Raw genomic sequence first — 19,048 nt, forward strand, 5'->3', positions numbered from 1 at the left:
AATAAGTATCACAGACCTAGCACAGAACAGGCTTTCCTCTATCTTGTCGATTCTGCCTTTCGAGCATCGTTGGAATCACGGGAGTGCAAACAACGTAGCTAGTCGTGAGTGAGTTTCACCTGCAGCTCATGCGGCTTCACTTCTGTTTGAATACTTAAATTATAAAAAATTAGGAAATCTGTTGCCAATTTTTGCAACAAAGTCTTCAACAAGCTTGCGTCCTGCATCTGCCGATGCGGTTGCACTTTTGAGAATTTGTTGAAGTGATGAGCTCTTGCTAGCACGCTGATTTCAATATGACAGGGTTTGTGCGTTTGTGTTTGTGTGTGAGAGCAGAGAGAAGCGAGGTGCTCATTAATTAACGAAATCAGACCAAAATATAGCAGTATTGTTTGTGTTCGTTTGGCCCAAGTTCTGTAAAAAAGACGCTTATAATGCTAGGGAAATCTCCGATTGTTATAAATTACATCCACATGTGGCCTATTCCGCGTTTTACAACTGTTTCCATTTATATTATCAAATTCAGCAGTCCGCCTAAAATTACAACATCTATTTTGAGATAATGCTGTGAAAATGTAAATTAATTCTGCCTTTATTGCCCAACCTGTATTATTTAATATAACTTTCTTACATTAGCTTTTAGATGTTTTTTTTCCTAATGCAGCAGTAAGCCATGCATGCATTTTTTTATTGAAGTTTAGATAAATGTATGATTAAAAGGGGTTCAAATCTCTTGCGTTGGTGCCTTTAGACCTGTTTAATCCTGACAAGGGTCAGGAGGCGGAAGGCCCAGTATGCATGTGGAAAAGTGGAGATAAATGTGTACAACATTAAGATGTGAGAAGTTAACTTTTAATAAATCTTCCCCAAATTAGTTGAGTAGTTTTATGCTGTTCTGACCAGTACAAGCCAACTGCCACTTGTGATTGTCTGGTTTGTCAGCTACTTTGTACAGCTGCTAAAGGTCGTGTCACTGTGGGTTTCCTGTTGGATGGTAGGAAAATTGCGTCAGTCGTATTGGAAAAACCAAGCTGCAGGAATCACCTAACAGTCATGTTAAATACACATCTTTTCACCATGAGGTCATGGTAGATGATCATTTGCTCATCCTACATTCAGAATGTGTAGCTTGTTTTTATGTATTGTAGCCACATCTGTGAGCCTGCAGCTGATAGAGGTCCTCTGCAGAGGTTCAACATCATCAGTTTAACATTTTAAAGGGGATTGCCAGTCCTGGATAGACATAAATTATTTGGGCAAAAGCTCTATGAAAAAGTCAATGTGGGAAATACAGTGGGTACGGAAAGTATTCAGACCCCTTTAAATTTTTCACTCTTTGTTTCATTGCAGCCATTTTCCAAAAATCAAAAAAGTTCATTTTATTTCTCAGTAATGTACACTCAGCACCCCATCTTGACAGAAATAAACAGAAATGTAGAAATTTTTGCAAATTTATTAAAAAAGAAAAACTGAAATATCACATGGTCATAAGTATTCAGACCCTTTGCCGTGACACTCATATTTAACTCAGGTGCTGTCTATTTCTTCTGATCATCCTTGAGATGGTTCTACACCTTCATTTGAGTCCAGCTGTGTTTGATTATACTGATTGGACTTGATTAGGAAAGCCACACACCTGTCTATATAAGACCTTACAGCTCACAGTGCATGTCAGAGCAAATGAGAATCATGAGGTCAAAGGAACTGCCTGAAGAGCTCAGAGACAGAATTGTGGCAAGGCACAGATCTGGCCAAGGTTACAAAAAAATTTCTGCTGCACTTAAGGTTCCTAAGAGCACAGTGGCCATAATCCTCAAATGGAAGACGTTTGGGACGACCAGAACCCTTCCTAGAGCTGGCCGTCCGGCCAAACTGAGCTATCGGGGGAGAAGAGCCTTGGTGAGAGAGGTAAAGAAGAACCCAAAGGTCACTGTGGCTGAGCTCCAGAGATGCAGTCGGGAGATGGGAGAAAGTTGTAGTAAGTCAACCATCACTGCAGCAATCCACCAGTCGGGGCTTTATGGCAGAGTGGCCCGACGGAAGCCTCTCCTCAGTGCAAGACACATGAAAGCCCGCATGGAGTTTGCTAAAAAACACCTGAAGGACTCCAAGATGGTGATAAATAAGATCCTCTGGTCTGATGAGACCAAGATAGAACTTTTTGGCCTTAATTCTAAGCGGTATGTGTGGAGAACACCAGGCACTGCTCATCACCTGTCCAATACAGTCTCAACAGTGAAGCATGTTGGTGGCAGCATCATGCTGTGGGGGTGTTTTTCAGCTGCAGGGACAGGACGACTGGTTGCAATCGAGGGAAAGATGAATGCGGCCAAGTACAGGGATATCCTGGACGAAAACCTTTTCCAGAGTGCTCTGGACCTCAGACTGGGCCGAAGGTTTACCTTCCAACAAGACAATGACCCTAAGCACACCGCTAAAATAACGAAGAAGTGGCTTCACAACAACTCCGTGGCTGTTCTTGAATGGCCCAGCCAGAGCCCTGACTTAAACCCAATTGAGCATCTCTGGAGAGACCTGAAAATGGCTGTCCACCAACGTTTACCATCCAACCAGACAGAACTGGAGAGGATCTGCAAGGAGGAATGGCAGAGGATACTCAAATCCAGATGTGAAAAACTTGTTGCATCTTTCCCAAAACGACTCATGGCTGTATTAGATCAAAAGGGTGCTTCTACTAAATACTGAGCAAAGGGTCTGAATACTTATGACCATGTGATATTTCAGTTTTTCTTTTTTAATAAATTTGCAAAAATTTCTACATTTCTGTTTATTTCTGTCAAGATGGGGTGCTGAGTGTACATTACTGAGAAATAAAATGAACTTTTTTGATTTTTGGAAAATGGCTGCAATGAAACAAAGAGTGAAAAATTTAAAGGGGTCTGAATACTTTCCGTACCCACTGTAAATAATCAGGATTGGGAACATGTTTGAAAGGGGGTGTGGGTGTAACATCGTGTATACAACCAGGGTTAACGGCAGAAGCACAGTGATTTGAGACTGTTAGGTTAGGGTAAAATATATGGTCGAAGGGACTTTCTTCTCCATCTATAGTTAGAGGGAGATCCATACAGGTAGAATGGGGCAAGAGGACCATAACTTAACAGAAATAAATCAGGGATGAGCATGATGGTGAGAAAGATGTTGCCCTTCTTTGGTTAAGGCAGCGTTGCATCCTCTGGCTACACCTTTTGTAATAAGGGAAAAGAGCTAACTGCAGGTAAATCTATGTAAAAGTTTAATCGCTTAATCATAAAGGTGGATTCATTGTTAGTGAAACTGCTGACTACCTCATTGCTCGTACTCACAAGCATGTAGAGTCCATGACTCAGCCTCACTGGAAGTATTTGAGTTGCGAGGAATTAGGGTTGGGCAATCGCCTCTATTTTCATATCGTCTGATCGTCTGGTCATGGCTACTTGAGATCACCGACTGGCGATCTGATCGCCAGGTTACAGGGTTACGTTGCAGGAAGTCTGGGAAATGCCAGCATGGAAGAAACAGGCTTATTAGCTTTAAGAGAAACCACCAGAAACATGACAGGACATGACAGGATTAGGGTTACAATTCTGGATTTATTCACACTCTTTTTAAAAACATTTATTAAAAACGTTTTTTTTTCTCAATTTTGTATTTACAGCAATATATTTTGAAATTTATACTGTAATAGGCAGTATATTTAACTTATTCGGAGAAAACTGGTAGTTCTATGTAAAATCAGACGAAGAGCACCCCCATATTGCCAAAATGGTATGATCCCCGCTTTGCAGTGACACTTCGACTGTGAGATTGACAGTCGAATCAGGCTCTGCTCATCAAAGCATCGAATCTTCTACGTCAGCCCCAGTATATAGTATGTGGCGTCAGGGTTGATATTGTGGTGTGTCTTGTCACCACAAATAAGTCAATGGCTGAGCAGATTCTAGAGACTGTATATATGTCGTCTTAGCTCTGATAGTGAATTAGTTAAAATCGCCTTAATATCGGCACATGGAAAACCAATCGCTAATCATCCCTTCAGTCGTCAATAGGTGATCCAATCGCCAATCGGAACAAGCCTACGAGGAATCTGGATGTTTCTCTATACCATTATAGCCTAATGGCGCGCTGCCTCAGCCTAAAGCAGCCGCAGTCTCTCACTAGCCTCCTATAGTCTTGCCAGCCAGCACAAACTTGAATTATCACAACCACACCAGCAGCAGCTTGTACAAGAGTAAGCAGATATGCTTAAACCCACCTCTGCCTAGCTTCACTGCACACTAGATGAAGAATAGGAACACAGGATTTGCTGTCCTTGAGGCTGCCAATTATCTCTGTGCAGTACATAAACCCCAATCGAAAACATTTCCTCCTAGCAGCAGTAAGTTAGTGTTGTGATGTCTGGTGTTTTGTTAAGGTTACAGTTGGTCTGTGAAATGTCTTAATGAAATGAATTGTAACTGATGGCTGCAAAGTCCCTGGTCTGTATGTATTGAACCCTCTTATTCTGTCTATCTTTCCTTTTCTTCTTTTGACAGTCTCCATACAACCCTGGACAAAATGCTGGTTCCGCCTCTCTAGTGTATTCTGCTCAGACACAGCCAATGAATGCACAACCACAAAGTCGCCCGGTGAGTGTCTCTCAGGTCTTAGATTTGCAGCACGCCTGCCTCCAGGTACTCAAACGTTTGTGGTTTAGTGTGACTGTTGAGTCAGTGATAGAGGGATCTGGTGTTTAGAAGCCACACAGACCTCCAGAAACGTCGACTCATGGCACCGAGGAAGTTTAACATAGGCTGTATTTTTATTTTATTTTTTTAATGAGGTCTCCTTCATTGACTTCTTAAAGGCTACTTATAGGCTTGCTGTGGTCGGTGGTACTGTATCACTGGTTGGCATATGGGACCTTCGTTATGCCCCTGCTAAGTGGGGTAGGAGCGCAACATAAAAGTTAAGAGATCGTTCCCTGTGTCGATGATATCTTAAGCAGCTCTGGCTTATGGTGGTTGTTCAGTTTAGCATTAGGAAAGCCATTTAAAGATAGATAACACCTTTTGTGACAAATCTTCTTACTTGACAAGCCTAGTCCAAAAATATATCATATTATATTTACTTTAACAGCATTCTCTGCACACACACACCTAGTCAACATTATTTATTAATCTTGCCTGGCATCTCCACCACAAATTATATTGTTTACTGGTTTTTGTGTTTTGTAACAATTTAGTCCTAATATCTGCATTGTCCTGATGCAGTTAACACATAATGTCAGGTACTTGAAGCAAGCTATTATTTGCGAATACACACTTTGAGTTGGGCCTGAGAGCTGCATCATGTGTCTTTAAAGCTTTGTTGCTCTGTGGTTTTGTACTGTATTTTCAAGCACCTGCCTTCATCGCTCATCTTATCTCTGTGTCTCTCTTATGCTCTTTCTTCTACCCGCTTTGCCATCACTGCTTCAAATCTCCTTGCTGGACCTCTCCTTCCTCCCCTGCCAGTTTGCTACGGGCCCTCGACCAACCCACCATCAGGTAATTTACCCCCGCTGAACGCCCCTCCTGCTTCCTCTCTTGCGTCATCATCATCAAAGCAGTTTGCTGGTAGCTTCTGGCAAGGGTCTGTTTGTGGGGCGTCTGCTGTTCCTTAGAAAAAGTCTCAGATTTGAAAGTATCTTGGATACTGTTAAAGAGGTTTAAATTATCGTGGGATTTCTGAGCGGGCTGCTATTAATCAAGATATCCAGCCAGGTGTATAGAACAGTTTCCTGATGGGTGTGTTCTTGTACTATTCATGTTCATTTTTATGGTGAGATTAGTTCATTCCAAGAATTGACTCGTTATTTAATAGCTTTACTGGGTTTAGATGTAATGAAGCTTGTGGGTGTCCTTGGTTTGTGCTCTGAGCAAATCAAATAACTGTTTTTGCACAGAATGTATCCTAATTTTTGTGATTCTCTTAGTCTTATATATTTTCCTAGATGGCTATAATTAATTTAACATGATAGAATCTTCATTACTTTTATCCAAGAGGACATGACCAGTCAGTCTATATATGTTTGAACTTTGCACTGCTGTTGTGTGGTCATGGTGTTTTTTGCTTATTGAAGGGGGAAAAAGTAGAAGGTAAAAAAACAAAGAGAAACTAAATTATAGGATGAAATAATTAACTTACCAGGAAAGAAAGCCAGTTAGAGAGTGCTCTGTTTGTATCTAACAAACAATCTAAGCTGGCCAAACGAAAGTCAACAGCCAACTTGTGCCTGAACTTTTGGACGTGCTGCAGGGCACCTCCATGCAGCAGCAGTACTGTATATGTGGTGCCTTCAGTGTCCAGTGAAATGTGTTTTCTCGTTCATTTGGATGTTTTCAACCAGGATATTTTGGGTGAATATCAGTTCTTCCTCTCCTGAGTGTCTGACATTGCCTTGTCATTTATTAAAGCGATTTGAGAGTGGAAAGATTTTTTTTGTTTTCCTTTATATTTAAGTCATAGTATAGTTGAACTACGAGTAGTTAGAAACATTATATGCAAACACACTAGTGTTCAAGGATATTTTGTGTATTGTAAATTGCTTTATGCCAGAAAACATAATTAGGGGCATTTTTATTTCTGTGCTCGCATAGCTAAATCTGTCAGACTTTCTGCAGTCATGAGACCATGGTCTCATTAGTTTAGAGTAATTACACGAAGGTATTGCAATTAAATGGGCTGTTTTATTGTTGTGATATTGTGGTAAGGATATCCCTTTTGTAAACCAACGGCATGAGGTTAAGAAGGACATGTTAATGTGTTCACATTTGGCAGTGTAGTATTTCTGATTACTGTTTGTGTATTGCCTTATGGATGCTAAGAGTCTTTGACAGGTCTAGGTGCTGACATTCAGTTCTTGTTCTCTTTGTGTTCATTGAATTATGATGCAATGATTCATGCAGTTGCCCACTTTTAAGACTGATGTGTTATTCACACCCCAGGTCCCCAAGATGTGTAACTTGTTGTGCAACATCCTCACCTTCTGGATGCCTCTGTGTGGACATTTATTTTTTTTTTTTAGCAGACTATTAATAGTATGGTGTCATTAAGTGTGTCGGGTGTGTTTGCCAATATTAGTGTACACACACACACACTATTGCATGCTCTGGCTGTCACAAACTGGCGCTGGGATCCCTTGTGCCACCACGGAAGTGGAGTTGGAAAGCAGATGAAGGCAAACAGTGGCCTTTTATACCAATGAATAAAACAGCCATTGTCCCCCTGAAACACACTCAGTGCACAGAAATGGGCCCATACAGTAGAGATCAAAAAATTATTTAATTGATTAAAACACAAGTCTCTTCAAACAAGGATCATCATTATTTAATTTATTTCCTCCACTTATAACTGACTTCTTTGGATTTCAAATGTAGCTTTTTTGTGTATAAACAGCTGTCTACCCCCAGAGATCTGTTTTGAGTGTAGATAACTCTATTAATCTGTTTTACCCTTGAGTGTCTTCTCTTGGTTGGCTTCAAATAGTGGAAATGTCACATAATCATAAGGCCTTTTTGTCAGCATTTCCACCTCAACATGTGGGACACAGTGCATCATCAAACAGACTTACATTGGCATCGAAATCTAGCTTCTTTACGACAATCCGATATGCTGACAGTATTTCTGGTCATGAAATGGTTCAAGTCAGGGTAAAGTTCAAGCATCAGCCTGAGTTCAGTATGTGTACCAAATTACTTCTTACTTAAGCAATATTTTTCACCAAAAGCACGGCTTTGTTCTGTCCCTATGTGGTAGCCGGTCTACCAGGACAGTTAAGTGTATAAGCTCCATTAGATAGAAGGGTGTCTGTAACCCTCGCTGGCCCACAGCCCTCAACATCATCTGTGTTGTTAAGTCATTGTCGCAGGTGACAGCCAGGTCCCACTGGGGCTGGAAAACGCTAAATTGGCAAAGCAAGAGGTAGACTGGCGCGCATGCTCAGGCTGCACAATTTGAGTAAGTGTGTGTTTGCGTGATAGAGGCTTATGTGCATGTGGATATCTGTGCAACTGTGCATGTTATGTCAGGAATGTCAAGTCAAATGCTAATTGCTGACATGAAATGCTGACATTTTGACTTTGACTTTTAAGCGTTTTCCACTCTGCTGCTCAGTCAATGATGAAGCAACCCGCATTGTAGAAGTTATTTTAGCCACTCAAAGTGGCTAAGGAGAGGGACTGTGTCAGGTAGTTGGAAATAATTCTGATTCTGATTATTGGGAAGTTTTCTGCCTTGATGTGTGTGGGTGAATGACCTCCTGCTTGTTTTTTTGTATTGAGGCTTCAGTACAGTCTCCCATTGGCTTTTCTCTCTTTCTTGCTTTCAAAACTCAAGGGAGGATTCAGGCCCATCCAGGTAACATTTACCTCTGTGTCAAAAGTCTCTTCTGACCTGCATGGCATGATGAGGATCATCCTTAAATGATCCTGTCCATCCTAACTATTAACCCTGCACACCCCCTCATCTTCACACAGTGTATGCTCAGTAGAGAGGTTTTTAATCATCATCAACCTATCTCCTGTTTGTTATCTTGTAGAGGGTCACAATTTTGTAAATTTCATTCATTACTCATTGTAATTAGCTTGCAGTATTTTATGACCTGAGCATGTGGTATGAAAGAGACTGTATATTCTTCCCTAAGATAAGTGTTGTTTTTTTTTTATATCTATGTGATAAGAAAGTTACCTGTTGGAAATATGTAATGTTTAATATTTTTCCGTGGACATTCATATGGTTTCAGTGTTGTTGCAGAGCACACATACTGTTTCAGTGTTTGTTTTAGGTCTAAATTACAAAGCAATTTTTTTTGTTGACAGTGCTGAAATGTTGCATTATCTGTTGGCTCATATTTCTTCCTTTGCCTGCCATATTACATCGTCTGTCTTTGGGTAGCTGGTAATGAACAGTTTCCTGGTAGTTTCCCAGATTTCCACAGGGATATTTACAATAAAGCCATAGAACCTGATTTATTATGTTAAAGGTGATTTCCCTCCTGGGTATTTTTTGACTGGTTTCCAGCATTGTTTATTCTGCTCTCCTTCAGTGGAGCCCACTGTGACTGTGGTTGAATATTCTCAGCTTGACCCTAGTTGTTTGGAAGTCAGTCACAGCTGTTGGTAGTGGTCTTTCTTCAGGCCTGTCCAAGCAAAAGACTGTCCAATATTAAACTTTTAACTGATAGCGACGTGGTGCATAGAAGTCATTGTAGCTTCAGTGACTGTATTTTATAGCATAGCGGTTTTCTGTCTTATGTGATGCACGAGAAAAGGGCATATTGTGGCTGTAGAAAGCCATGCCGTGTGTCACACATTCAGTACAACTACAAGGTTGGCTGAGCTGCTGAGACACAAAAAGAGGTATTTGAAGCCATTAAGCAGTCCAAGAGTTTTTATTTTTCACAGCTGTGGAGTCTGGCACAGCTTATTCACAGTGCAGACAGACTAGCCAAATAAGAAAAATGAAGAGCTTAAAATGGGAAAATATAAAAATCAAGAAGTAATAAAAATTTACAGTTTAGTTAATGCCTTTTCAGTTTTCTACATGAAACAGTAATTGCAGCCTGACGGGATTTGCTTTTAAAAAGCACTCCAATGTTGTTGCTTATCCAACCACAGGAAACATTTATCAACAACCATCTCAGAGAAATTCTTCCTCTCTTTACAAATGGTTAAATATCAAATTCTTAATCACCAAATTTCAAAAGACTCACCTTCAGCCCACACGTGGGTGTGGGATATCTTTGTGACAGTCTCCCTGAACATCTGTTTTTCTTGGTGGCCAATTGGTCCAGACCATACTACAGTTAAAGCGGCTACATTCATAAATTAAATTTGTCATGAAAATTTATACTGTTAGTTAATTATATCTTGATTAAATTGAAAACTCGAGTACAAAAAAGCAAACTTGAAATTAGAACATTCACAAACAAACAGAAACAATACATTAGGGCTGGATGATATGGCCAAAAATGTTAATTATATGATATTATGATAATTATCACGATAAGTATCAAATCGTTATTTCTTTTAAGTTTAAAGGCTGATTTTTGCTCCTGAGTGAAAGTTGAAGAAACCTGATTGTTAATTGTGGGTTAAACTCTTCTTTGTGGTCAACACTTGATGACAAACAGTGGATCACTTCGCAAATCTGAGGTAGAACATTCAAAACAATTATGATCAAATCTTTGTCCACAAATATGCATAAGTAAAATTAAGTAAAACCTTTTTTCAGTCCTTTTTCCTCACCAAAATAAACATCTTAATAAAAATTTTTTAAGTTGTGTGTGATTCAAGTGAATAAAATCAAACATTTATTGAATATTTATTTAACATTTGTTAAATTGTTACATCTTTTTATTATAAGTATACCCTGGATTTACACTAGTGTTGTCAAACTGTAAGTTCCCACGGTGTTTAAAAAAAATTCAGGTCAAGATACCACAAAGGTCCTTTGACAGCAACACAGAATTTTCTGCAGCCAGACTCCATTCAGATAATGAAACGTTTCCAAACCTAATCCTAAATGATCCACCACCTCAATCATTTGTATATGTCTGCCTTCCTCACACCTTCATTATAGGACCCTTGTGATGATGCCTGTGATCAAGTTGATGAACACAGGGCCTGTTTTGAATGTCTGGAAGAATTGAGACCGTTAACTCTGCTTTACACTGATTTAGTCATGTGACATGGCTTGCTTTGGTGAATTACTTAATTATGTTTTTAACACTTCTGTTTAGTTGAGTAGATGATTGTAGGAGGGAATATTTAAACCCACAGTGTCTAAAGAGAGAGGTGCTCTTTATTTAGTAGATGTTATTCATCTGATTCCTAATGGTGCTCGCCTGTGACTATAAAATCCAAACTTGAGAGATGTTCAGTAAAGCAATTCACAGAGGAGATTATAGGTTCATCATAGAGGCATTTGACTGAAGTATAAAGAGTTCAGAGATCTTTTTAAGCTGCTGATAAAAACAACCTAGATTCACTGTGACAAATGTGTAGGCCAAAATGGTGAAGAAAACAAAACAAATGCCCTTGTTTTTATTTAAGATGAACTGTGGCAGCACGCTGAAATGAGACCGCTGCCTCCGGGATAGTACTTAATGTTTTTTTGTTGTTTCTCTGTGTTTCTCTCACATGTTACTTTCAGTTTTTCCAGAGGACTCAGATGCAGACTGCGAGGCCCACCATCCCTACAAACACGCACTCAATACGGCCTGGCTCACAGACTCCCACAGCGGCTGTCTACCCCACCAACCAACCAATCATGATGACCATGGCACCCATGCCGTTCCCTTCCCCACAGGCTGCACAGTACTACATCCCACAGGTGACACAGACGCACTGAACTAGGTTGTAAAATTACTCTAGTATCTGTCTATGTGTGCACATAGGTTTGAACATCAGAATTACACCTTATCTTTAAGTAAAATTCTGCAAAAATATTTTCATTTCACATTTGCTTTAGCAGTTGTGATATTTTTTCTTGTGGTGAATGAATACTGATAATGTTTGAAACAGCTAGACTCCAGTAAGGGACTGATCTTGGACAAGAATTAGTCTTAAACATCTCTTTTACTCCCCGTAAAACCTCACTGTGTTGATTTTTACGCTTCAATTTTCTGTACAAATTAAACAAACAAGATGTAATGTGATGACATAACAAACACATATTCCAAACATTAGCATTGCCCTTTGTCTAGGTGGGAATTAAGCAAAACTATTTTAATTTCATGTTTCATGCTACTGTAGAGCACCTGCACTTATTTTTGTTTTTGTGCTGAATGAGGGTAAAATACTCCCCGGTCCCATTGTCTAGGTGGAATTTCATAGAGTGCTTCTCACACAAGGATGATTAAAATCCCTTTTAATGAAATCCGATCCCTGATTGCAAAAGTGTGCTTTATTTATTTTTTATACAGTATCTGCCTTGTCCTCACTGATAATGTGTTATTTTTCTCTCTGTCCTCTTTATGTGCAGTATCGCCACAGTACGCCCTACGTGGGGGCTCCTCAGCAGTATTCTGTGCAGCCTCCAGGGTCTGGCACCTTCTATCCTGGCCCAGGGCCTGGGGAGTACCCTGCCCCATATCGTGAGTCATTAATCCAACAGACACACATCAAGCACTTTTCCCACACCCATATCACATTTATAATCTGAATTCACCACACACTAGCACAGATACACACCACCTCATCCTTGTGTGACCCCAAAGTGGGGAGACCTATCTTTGTTTTACTAAACTGTGTATTTTTATTTTTTTTTCCTGTTTTGTTTTTCTTCCCTCGCAGATCCCCTCAGGTACCACCCACCTGTCTCACCCTCTGTTCCTGCTCCGGTTCCCACAGCTGGTCCACCCTACTACCCAGGACAGACTGTGTACCCCCCTTCACCCCCCATCATAGTGCCTACACCACAGCAACCTCCACCAGCCAAGCGTGAGAAGAAAACAGTGAGTATATTAATAGTTCCTTTGTCTTTTGTTGACCTAAGAGGCTTTTTCCAGCAGCGTTTTGATTATGTTTGACCTCCAGTAATGATGCATTTCTTTTCACATGTTTAATCTTTTGCTTTCATGTAAGCTTAAAGATAAAAACCTGAACGTTTGTTTACAAAACAGTGTCACCTCAAGACTCATTTAGTAGCTGTTTTGGAGCTTTTGCTCATATCTCACAAGATGACTTAAGGACTTCTCATCCATACTGGACTGAAAGTTGAGCCTCATAGTTCAGTTTTGACCTTGAAAACAGCAGCTGACAAAACAGTCTCACCTCAGAGTCCATTTAGCAGTTGTTCTGGAGCTTTTGATCATATTGTTTGTATCTTCATCAGCAGATAGTTCGCCCTGTTATACTAGCTCCTAGTGTTCTGCTTTGTGTTCAATTAGAAACACAGTGGAGAAATTATATTCTGCTGTCTCTACGATCTCTGGTCAAATACTTGATGATATTGTCAGTGACATTGTTTTAACAACATTAAGGTGTGAAGTTATGAGCTAGTGAGTCACTGTGGCAGCATGACGGACCGTACACTAGTATAACTCTTAAAAATAAGATGCACAGCCCAAAACCAAAAATCACATGACATTACTGGGGTGTCCAATTACTGGCTGAAAAGGCTGTGTGCGTATTTTGAAGCCAGATGTGGTGTTTTTTTATTTAGCTTGTGATAACACTCCAGATTAATTTTATTCTATCTCACGAGGTGTTTAATTTACCCACCTGTTAGTGTATATAATGCTGCTGATGAAAAATGTGCATAAAGTATGTCTGAGGCATGGTCGCTCTAAGACTTGGGCGCTTTAGTGAGGTTTGTTCTTTGTGCCATTGTCCTCCCAGATCCGTATCCGTGACCCCAATCAGGGTGGCAAGGATATCACAGAGGAGATCATGGCAGGGGGTTCAGGGAGCAGGAATTCAACACCTCCTGTCGGTCATCCCTCCTCTACACCTACACCCCCACAGGTATGGCTCTCTGACACGGTCACCCCACCGCTCATCTATAGTAGTTACAGTTGAGGGTAGTGTAGCATTGAGAGCAACTGATTAGATGGGAGCTTTAGCCGAGGAGAGGACAGGCATCTCATGTTGCTTGGTAGCAATGTGAGCCCCGTGCTCTGATCCTTCCTGCTCTCCACCATGTGTGTGACAGACAGGACACAGCCCCTGTGTCTTTGGCAATTTATTTGTCTGTCTTGCCCTCTCATGAGAAATTCATGATGGCTTTCTGGCGCTCAGGACTTGGATTTTAATCATTGCATCATCTGAAAAGCACTATTTTTAGTAGTAAAAATGGTTAAATGTTTGTGTTCCCTCAGTTACACAAGCAGTTTTGGTTTTCCCATTCATATGTTCCTGTCTATGTCAAAAGGCCTATAGAGTAAGAACGAACAAAAAGTAATTTCATTAACATCACATACAATATGTTTAGACATGCAGGTGGGGCCATGACTTCTTAAAACTACTTTACACTAGGGCTGAACGATTTTGGAAAATAATCTAATTGTGATTTATTGTTATTTTTTCAACTAATATTGCGGTTGCGGTTTAATATGCAATTAATTTTTAAGCTCTTTACCTTCTGTATTATGCAAAACAGACAAGCAGTAAATCAGTGTATAGTATGACCAACACAATATTAGATTAAACATACACTGTGCTTTTTTGTGGGTTAGGCCTGTGTTATAATGAAATTAGGTGATGGATGAATTGAATGAATTATTATGAACAATGGTGGAGAAGAAGTATCAAATTTAATAATATGAGAAAGATAATTTGAGAGTCAAGTCAGGGCATTAAATAATATGATATAATACATCATCAGGTCGGCCTACCAACAGACCACAAGAAAAGTTCACCACAGTAAGCGCTCATCCACAGTTCAACCACCAATTAATGAGTCCTTATCTCAGTTCAAATCTCCTAGGAGTCCATCTTTCTGTATCCCAGTAAGCAAACAAAAAATAGTCGGCCAACGAAAATAAAACCAAGTGACGCCTCTCGTGTTTAATAGACAAGCTTAGTAATTCTCCGACAACACTGGAGTTCCTCACAGCCTCCGATGCTGGTAAGTAGCGCACTGGCTGTAACCAGGCTGTAACTTGGGACAGACTGGGCCTCTTTCGGACCTGTGCTTTTGGTTTGAAAAGCCGTTTCATAGATAATTCCTGAGCTGTCTAAAGTTGATGCTTCGTCTGCACACTGCTTTACTCTGGGTGTCATGTGACCAGAATGTAATTGCAGCCTTTGCGATTAGAAAGAGAATCTCGTTTTATCACATTGATAAATTTTATCACATAGATTTATCACAGAATCTCGTTTTATCACATTGCGATAATCTCGCAATTGCAAGTAATCGTTCAGCCCTACTTTACACTATAATTTTCTCACAATGAATTTACTGCAGGCTTGTTTAACAGCTTTTAAGCTTTTAATATTTCACCTGCTTCCTTTCTGTCACTGTTTCTCTTCACCCACTATCTTTACAGTATATTTGCATATGTACTGTCTGTATTCTCCAACTCCTCCTGCAGAATCCACTCAGATCCTTATCTAACCATCTAAAAAAAGTTTAGAACTTTTGTTTTTGTGCAAGTGTATTGCCTAGATGTAAACAAAGGTCCTGGTCTCTTTGACAAAGAGCACCACTTGCACTGACATATCAGTATACTAATCAGATGTAAAGAATGTAAAGCAGCAGTGCTCTGGGTCATGGTATTAAAGCTGAAAACCATTGACAAATTTTAATAAATTAAACATACCAAGCCTGAATGAGAGAGCTTTCCTGGATTCTGAAGAAGGACATTGTGACTTCTTCCTCCCTGAGTCCTTCTGTGGATGTTAACAGTGTCTTTCCTCTCTTCCTTTGTCTTTTTGTACCTCTTTTGGTTTTATTTCTTTCTGTATCTGCCCCTTTTCCTCTGTCCTTTTCTCTGCATTGTTCTGAGCCGTTCCTCTCCTCCTGCCATTCCACCCACATTGATCTTCATTTTCTATCCTGTCTTCCATTGCTGTCCTCTTAATCTAACCATTCCCCATTTGACTCCTTATTTCTGCTTAATCTGCACTTGGGCTTGTTTGCTTATTTGTTTGTGTGCGTGCTTGCCTACATCTCTGTGCCTGTCTTTCTGGTTTTCTGTGTTGCTAGTTTTTATGGCCGCACCCTCATTATCCTCACATTTTCTACCTCAAATCGCAGCAGCTGAGCAGCAGCCAGACTCCAGAGCAGCAGCAACAGCAGTCGCAGCCTCCTCAGCCACAGCAGGCCCATTCTGGAGGCTACACGTTGGAGCCGCCACAGCTACCGCAGCCCCCACAGCCACAGCAGCCGTTGATAACTGGGGCTTCAGACACAAAACCGGGGCCAGGTCTGCACCCACATCCATCTTTTTCTTTAAAATACATCCACGACTCCTAACAAGTAGGGGGGCCCACACTCAACAGTCTAACCAAGGCAGTTTCAACCACGTTTTTATGTTCAATGGACTGTGCCATTGCAAGGCCATGTCATCATGTGCAGCAGCAGTCCTAGTAAACCTCTGGCAAGAAATCTTTTGCTCAGGCACTGATTTCGAAACACACTTTATGTATCACTTTCGTTTTCCCAGAAAACGCTGCATATTGAATGATTTCATTTTCCTTACAAATCAGAATGTACTGTCAGCAGGACCTCTTGCTTTTCCAGTAATTAGCTGAAACCTTTTAACCAGCATTACTTGGCATACTTTTTAGAGCCAGCTCTACCTATTGTCTACATGTTTATTGGTAAACCTTCAGACTGCAATTTTGGAATTTGGCCCTCCAGATGCCTGTCACAGTCATGCACTTTTAGTTAAAGAGGTGGTATTATGCTTTTTGGCTTTTTCCCCTCCTTTATTGAGTTAAATACCTTGTGCATGTAATAAGTTTGCAAATTGAAAAAGCCCAAAGTCCATCCCAAAGGGAGTTCATATCTCCCACAGAAAGCACTGCTCTAAACTGCCTAAAAACAGCTTGTTTGTAGTCCAGCCTTTACTTACGCTTTCTTGTGATGTCACCAGTAAATACGCATCATAATGCTCACCGAGCGACTAGTCTGACACAACCTAAAAAACACCGGTGGAAAAACACTGAGCTCTAGCATACCTCTCCTCTCCCTTCCAAACACTAGCTACCCTCCAGGCAGTCAATGGACGTAAGTTGTTACTGTGATGTAGAGACAGAGCTCAGTTAAAATGTTATGGATGAAAGATACATTTGTTACAGATTAATAACTCACCACTCTGAAACTCTTGCTCCAGTTTATGTTGCCAAGCTGGTAGGCAACATATACAGCTGAACGGAAGCCCTGTTTACCGGCCTTTAGCTGAACCACTCTTCTCTGCTTCTGATTGGCTTGTAGTCCTTAACTAGGAACTGCGCATGTGCAACTCCCAACAAAGATCATTTTAGCTAAAACGAAGCCTTCAACACAGGGTGAAAGAGGAGCTGCAGCAATGTGCAGTATGACAAAAAATATGGTGTTTTTTGAAAATGAAACAATGTAAACCTGTTCTGGTACAACCTCTAAATAGGATTTTGAACCTGAAAATGAGAATAATACCACCTCTTTAACATTAATTGCAAATAGTGACCTTTTTTTAAACTTTTAAATCTATAATTATTGTATTGTCATACCTTCTGACAAAAAGTGTATTAGTCAATATGCTACAGAGAAGCACAACGTTTGCATCCAAGAATCTTTACAATTTTACACCTGAACTCTTTATCCTTCCAGATGATTCGCCAAAACTGGAGCCAGTTGTCCAGAAGTCTTCCTCGCCTAAGCTTGTGCAGCCTGAAGCCCCTGTGGAGAGACTTGAGGCCAACGCTCCTGTAACCGAGTCCTCGTCCACTGTTGAACCAGAGCTTCCTTTACCTGCTTCGATTACCACCCCCGCCACTCTCCCACTTTCTGTGGCCAACAAAAGTGAACGTCCCTCAGCCAGGGAGTCCACTGCTTCAGCCTCTTCTTCCTCCTCAGTCGGGGTGCACAAACCCTCCTTGGCGCAACCTCAGACTCCCAACATAGACAAGCCTCTTTCAGTTGCCCCACGGACTCTGGCTGACTCGCCAGCACCGGCTCCTAAGGCTTTGAACGGCCTTGCAGACTCTGGGACTGAGCTAGATGCCCCAGCTCATGAGCCTTCTCTTCTGTCCTCAGCTGCATTCCAGCCCCAGGCCTCTGCTGCTGCTTACAGAGAGGTCCCCTCCTCTGACACTTTACCCTCTGACGTGAGACCAGAGGTGCCTATTGCTGCTGTGCTTGCCCCTATGGCACCTGTGGCTGTGGTGCCAGTCACCCTGACCTCAAGCCTCGCCCCGGCTCTGCCAGTTATGCTCCCCCCTGGCCTTCCACCTCTAGTGCAGGCCACATTAGTGGCCGACGAGCCGAGCAAGTCCTTAGACACTAAAGACCTCGTTCCTGCAGTAGAGACAGAGGCGCATGGAGGCATTACTGATGGCAAAACCCAACAACAAGCACTCACCAGGAAGAGTCCCACTACAGGTACTGGATCTGTTGCCTTTCAACAGCTGTTAAATTTAGAGGAGCCTAGATCATTTGTTTCCATAACAAAGTGTTTTAGCCTTCAACAAAGGAGTAATGACTCTTTGGACTGAGTTGTTTTTGGTGACAGTCCAGCCTAAAATTAGATGCTGTTTTATGAGCACACCTCTTTTTATGGTACTATGCCTAAATAGCCCAATTAATTGGCTCTATCATGCTCTTGGGTGTTTTATGAACGGCCATACAGCGCACATTGTAGATAATCTCTCATCAAGCACTATGCTGGCACAATTGATTCCTCAACAAGGCATTGCCAGATAGAATAAATTCTTAGCGAGGAGTTACCTTCCTTTCAGAAAAACCTGGACACTATGAAACATTTTAAATGTGTATAAAATATTTTTTAAATATTTCACATTAAGTGTAATTTTATTATATTTATTTACTTGCAGTAAGTCAGGCTGTTTCTGCCATACCAAAGACCTGGAGAAAACCAAATGAAGGGATCTCTGCTGGAGACGCACCTCAAAAGGAGGACGAGGTAAGAAAAGAGACCCAAAAGGAAATAAGACTGAACCAACTGCAGCGAGTCCTATAACAGTTACATACAAAGAATGAAATTGATCTTAATCATTAATTATCTTAATTATTATTAAATATAGATACCACCCTCGAATGTTACGTGTCTATAGTCTTATGGTATTTTAGTCTGTTGTCAAATGAAATATCTGTGAACAATAATATGTACTTTTTTTTTTACAAATTGCTAGTATTTCATTTTGGAACAAGACTTTTAAAAAATGCATACAAAGTATCAAAGGAGTGGAGAAAGGAGGGCAATAGTTCAAGTGGAAAATGTTTCGATAGCAAGGAGTTATTCATCATCGTCATTGCTCACCCAGCCCACTGTATGTAAAATCAGCTCTGTTCTGCTCTTGTTTCTTCTCCTTTATTGTTTTGTTCTGGGTTTGTAACTGCGGGAGAATTAATTAATTAA

At 40.8% G+C, this 19,048-nt stretch overlaps 1 protein-coding gene across 14 annotated transcripts in view; it reads left to right on the forward strand.

Annotated features, from left to right (window-relative positions):
* The window catches only part of eif4g3a (eukaryotic translation initiation factor 4 gamma, 3a), a 57,596-nt gene that overhangs the window by 13,045 nt on the left and 25,503 nt on the right, over positions 1-19,048 (forward strand). For 5 of the 14 annotated variants that reach the window (XM_038695852.1, XM_038695857.1, XM_038695861.1 and 2 more), the window contains 10 exons: positions 4,536-4,628; positions 5,496-5,528; positions 8,359-8,379; positions 11,176-11,355; positions 12,007-12,118; positions 12,318-12,478; positions 13,356-13,490; positions 15,724-15,892; positions 17,281-18,051; positions 18,504-18,592. In XM_038695852.1, coding sequence (XP_038551780.1) covers positions 4,536-4,628; positions 5,496-5,528; positions 8,359-8,379; positions 11,176-11,355; positions 12,007-12,118; positions 12,318-12,478; positions 13,356-13,490; positions 15,724-15,892; positions 17,281-18,051; positions 18,504-18,592 — 1,764 coding nt within the window. The remainder of the gene's footprint in view (positions 1-4,535; positions 4,629-5,495; positions 5,529-8,358; positions 8,380-11,175; positions 11,356-12,006; positions 12,119-12,317; positions 12,479-13,355; positions 13,491-15,723; positions 15,893-17,280; positions 18,052-18,503; positions 18,593-19,048) is intronic. The other 9 variants (XM_038695863.1, XM_038695853.1, XM_038695862.1 and 6 more) reach the window with 6 other exon arrangements.

Source organism: Micropterus salmoides, unplaced genomic scaffold (assembly GCF_014851395.1).
Source record: "Micropterus salmoides isolate LMB-PRFRI ecotype aquatic unplaced genomic scaffold, ASM1485139v1 Ms_hic_scaffold_4, whole genome shotgun sequence".
Taxonomy (NCBI): domain Eukaryota; kingdom Metazoa; phylum Chordata; class Actinopteri; order Centrarchiformes; family Centrarchidae; genus Micropterus; species Micropterus salmoides.